This window comes from Plutella xylostella, chromosome 18 (genome assembly GCF_932276165.1).
Source record: "Plutella xylostella chromosome 18, ilPluXylo3.1, whole genome shotgun sequence".
NCBI lineage: Eukaryota > Metazoa > Arthropoda > Insecta > Lepidoptera > Plutellidae > Plutella > Plutella xylostella.
The window spans coordinates 4929007-4933843 of record NC_063998.1 but is presented as its reverse complement, the minus strand read 5'-3'; the positions used below and the strand labels follow the sequence as shown (position 1 = coordinate 4933843).

The 4837-nt window shown below is 40.2% G+C and overlaps 1 protein-coding gene across 1 annotated transcript; it reads left to right on the top strand.

Annotated features, from left to right (window-relative positions):
* Positions 1-1355: 1355 nt before the first annotated feature.
* Positions 1356-4410, top strand: LOC105391005 (collagenase). Its single transcript, XM_011562410.3, has 5 exons — positions 1356-1598; positions 1803-2073; positions 2174-2269; positions 2753-2949; positions 4253-4410. The coding sequence occupies exons 1-5, from the start codon at positions 1389-1391 to the stop codon at positions 4355-4357; spliced, it is 879 nt and encodes a 292-aa protein (XP_011560712.3). The 5' UTR covers positions 1356-1388; the 3' UTR covers positions 4358-4410.
* Positions 4411-4837: the final 427 nt, after the last annotated feature.

The following is a 4837-nucleotide window of genomic DNA, read 5'->3' as shown; positions in this document are numbered from 1 at the left end:
GCGATGTGGTTGCGATGTGGTCGTATTACACAGGTGGTCGATAACAACGGCAAAATGTGGCACGTGTGAATTGGATTATTCATTGTCAATACAAAATATACGTTCGACCACATCGCGTGGTTGTGGCTGTGGTGTGGTTGTGGTACGTCTGAATTGACCCTAAGGCTAATCACGAGGAATAACTACATTCTAATTAAATCATTAATGATGATAGCAGATGCCCGAGCACAGGATTCGAAACCTCCGTTTACGTTGCGTATCGTCAAATGTCACTGTCAAAATGTAAGGCAAATTTGTTAGTTCCAAAAGGGGCATTTGTTTTTTAAATGTTAGGTGGAATTTCACCAAACGCTAAACGTATTTAGTAGCCTGTCATACGTCTTTCAGTTGGTACAAAATGTATTTAAATTTTGATTTAAATACGTTTCGCGTTTTGTAAAAGCGACCCTTCGTGTAGATTCGAAAATAGTATCGAGTCCTATGCTCGCGCCTCTGAGCTATCCGATGTCATCGTGTAGCTGAGTGCCCTAGTTGAGATTTATGCTATTAGCATAGAGGACACGAGAATACGTTGTCTAGAGTTTGTTTAATGTATCTATTAATCTTATATCTTTTACCAGTGACTCTAAGGTTTGAGTGACTCTGTTTCCAGTGGGAGTGGATACTTATTTTCTTTTACTCTACAACCTGGGGCAAAGAAACCTAACCCATCTAAGAATAGCAATGCTACCTCGGAGGGGTTAAGATTATTAGCCCTGGACTGTAACCGTGGACCGACGCAACGACCGACGCGACGACGATGTTATAAACACAGGAAACTAGTAGATAAAGTGATAAGAGCACAGATGGTGGATAAGAGTTACTGTTTTAGTAGTAAGTAGCTAAAGTATGTAGAGCATAGATAGTATTATTTAAAAACAATACAGTATGGTTGGACTGTTTGTCAAATTTAAGGTCGTAAAGCCGAGTAGGAGGCAGTAGTGGTAGGATGAGGACAGTCCTGAACTGAAGATAGGCTGATGAAGACTATTTCGATCCATCACTGTAGTAAATGTAAAATGATGCACAGAACTCACCGTGCAACAAGGCAACACCGCCACCGTTTGCGTCATAAGGCTCTCCTTTTATCTACTTTTTTATTTTAATGTATGAATTTAATTTTAAACTGATACAGCATTATCAGGATGAATAGGTAAACAAAATGTAATTATTGCCATATGCATTTTTCGGTATTTTCCCAAATCATCTTTTTATCATTTAAATACAGTAACGATGATCTTATGATGAATTACGATGATTAATTTGTTTTCCCAAAAAAGGAAGATAACAGTTGATATAAAAGCAAGTTGTATTTTGCTGGGGTTTATGTGCTGAAGTCAGTGTCAGAGATGAAGTTGTTACTTGCAGTTGCGTTGTTGGTGGCGGCCGTTTCGGCCAAGGTACCCTTGAGGATTGTTGAGGACCTCGAGGAAACTACTGCGTTTAACTACCACGAGAAGTTTGGTATCGAGGAGGCGGCGCGCATCCAGGCCGCCGAGCAGGAGGCCACCAGGATCGTCGGAGGCAGCAACTCCCGCCTTGGAGACTACCCCTACCAGGTCACTTATATACTTACTATGTATTCTTTTGAGATTGTTTTTTAATTTTCCATCTCCGCAATAGCCTTCCATAGAGTCAAGCAACGCTGTCTACCAACACGATGAAATTGAATCATCATACCAAATTAATTGAAACTACAATATCACGCACGTTACAATTACGCACAATAACATTCATTTTTAACTTTTATATCACCATTGTAGGCCGGACTCGTGATCACCCTGACCAATGGAAGGACTTCAGTGTGCGGAGGCAGTTTGGTGTCTCAAAGCCGAGTGGTGACCGCAGCCCACTGCTGGTACGACGGCAACAACCAGGCCCGCTCCTTCCAGGTGGTGCTTGGGTCCATCCGCCTGTTCTCTGGAGGCACCCGTATCGACACCAGCAACGTGGAGATGCACGGCAGCTGGAACCCCAGGACCACCAGGAACGACATCGCCATGATCAGACTGGGGAGAAACGTGTCTTACAACAGTAAGTTTGGCTTGATAATAATGTGTTTTTGAGTTAGCAAATTGATTAGCGCTAGTCAGTCTTCACCCCATGGCTAACAATGTACCATTTTCTCATACAGACAACATCCGAGCCATCGCCCTGCCCACCAGCCTGACCAACCAGAACTTCGCCGGACGCACCGCCATCGCTTCAGGATTCGGCGCCACCAGAGACAGTATGTTCGCTTGCACTCGATTAAATACTTTTATCACCGTTTTTGCATGGCTAAAGATAAAAAAAATATTTGGATTACTTAGTTATTTTTGGCACAAATTACCACATGGATTAAGTTTGTGTTTTTGTGATATATTCATTCCTGCTCGCATCATAACCAATTAGCTCCTGAAAAAGACTCAATGTGGGACCCAAAGACCCGACGCCCACACAGAGTGTACTATAACGGAAAGGGATGATGATAATAGGGTAACGTTCAATATAGATACTAACATAGGCTAAGTACATTGTAATTAATATACCTAGACCTTTAGTTGTCTGTTGAATAAAAAAATAAAAAATAAAATAAAAAAATAATGATGTTGCAGATATCAGTTGGCACTTGTCTTCCAGTATCTTTTACTAGAATCCACACCGTTCTCCTATGGCCAATTCGCTATTGGCCGGTTCGTCCACAAGACATTTCATTTCTTTCCGTTTCCAGACAGCGGTGGCATCCCCAGCAACCAAGTCCTGAGCCACGTGCGCCTGAACGTGATCAACAACTCGGAGTGCCGGCGCAGCTTCCCCGCCAACGTGTTCGACTCCACCGTGTGCACCAGCGGCTCCGGCGGCGTGGGCACCTGCGGCGGAGACTCCGGCGGCCCGCTCGCCATCGACCACAACAACCAGAGAGTCCTGGTCAGTGGAATAGTACATTGAGCCCCAGTTTCACCCTACTCTGTTAGATCATAACAAGGGATTAGTTGTTGACTTTTGACACATCTGTCAAGAATTTAATATGGAGAAGAGGTAATTGATGATATTATAATGTAAAAGGGGTGTTAATGATCTAATAGACTATGGTGAAACTAGGCCTAAAACTATGGTATCTCAGTCGAGTGCCAAAGAGTTCTTTGGAAGATTTTGTGCATCTAGATGTGCGAAGCGGTTAACCTGCAGTGGGTTAACCGTTAACCATAACACCAACTACAGTGAAACTATAAAGTCCTGAAATTAATGTTTGAGGAACTAAAATTTTCAGGAGCCTGGCACCATTAGAAAAGAAACATAAAAGTCATAACAATTGTTTATGTCGATAGGCGGTTGGCTGTTTTTTTTAATTTTCTTATTAATTATAAGGATAATCTAGATAAAAGCAACAATTTACGCTTGGTTGCAATTAGGAAGATGAAGAAAAATATTCGTAGTCGAGCTAGTGAAGTTATTTATCCAGTTTTAATACAATGTTTAGCGGAACATCAAGCTGGACACATTTTGTCGAATTTTGAGGATGTTTACGCTCTTACAGCGTCTATGACGGGTATGTAGCATTGTACAAATTGTAATAACTCATTTTTTATTAGTACCAACGCTTTATTTATCGATAAACCTAGGTTTAGAGCCCAAGTCGAACATTGTTTACATACCACTGATTGTAGGTTTCATCTGGTTTCAGTTGAGTCAAACCTTAACATTTTGATACTTGAAGATATATGTTTGTTTACTTACTAAATTCACATTGTGTGAATTTGGGGGGCATTGTGTAACTCAAAAAGATTTTTTTATTTTATTTTATAGTTATATCGGACCAGCGTGCCAAAGAGGGCAAAATATGGAATATTTCTAACTCCTGGAAGAAACAGAACTGGCCGTCCAAAAAGAGAAATTGATGTCTTTACTATGTGTGCCCTTCGTCAACAGATCCAGTTTTTTTATACAGTTGTAATAACGTTATCTAAATAAATATTTATTGGTTTAACTATTAGCCTTCATATTAACACCTTCTAGCTTGTATAAGAGCTTTTTTGTGGATGGTAAGTTGTTTTTAAATACACAAATAGGTAGGAAGTTAACAGGCAAAATTTCAAGTATCAAAGTCAGTTATGTTTCGCTATATAGGGTTGCTACATGAAAGATAGCAGTGCCCTCATTTAATTTCAGGACTTTATAGTTTCACTGTAAAAGCCAGTCCAGCACCGACTGATGGTATTCTTTCTTCCAGATCGGAGTGACGTCATTCGGTTCTGCCGCTGGTTGCCAGGTCGGCCTCCCCGCTGCCTTCAGCCGCGTCACCTCCTACCTGTCCTGGATCCAGGCTAGGCTGTGAACTCATCAATAACAACTCATGAAGACTTTATTATATGACTTTTGAATAACATATTTTAGTTTTCTGATTTCTAAATTATTTTCCCCCTAAATATAAAATTTTACAGTTGCGCATTAGATTACGCAATTTCGATTTGATTTGATCTTAAGATCTTATTGCTTTCAATGAAACTCTGAAAACTGGTCTGTAAATTTATCGGGGGGATTTTTTTATTCAGTTCCTATAGGTACCTACACTACTTTAAATCCATCCTCTTTCATTCCTTTTCTTAAACTCAAGCTTAGCTGCAGCAATAGCTCTACAAATGCAATGCCCGATTTCCCATAGTTACGAATTTAATTAAAAAATGTCAGTAACAAAGAGTTTTATTGCCATTATTTGTTTCACAGCGAGTGATGCCAAATATATTATGTTGTTAAATGTACAAGGAAATGAAATTGGTCGACGATGAATGAGTCAATCAATGCATGCATTAATTTA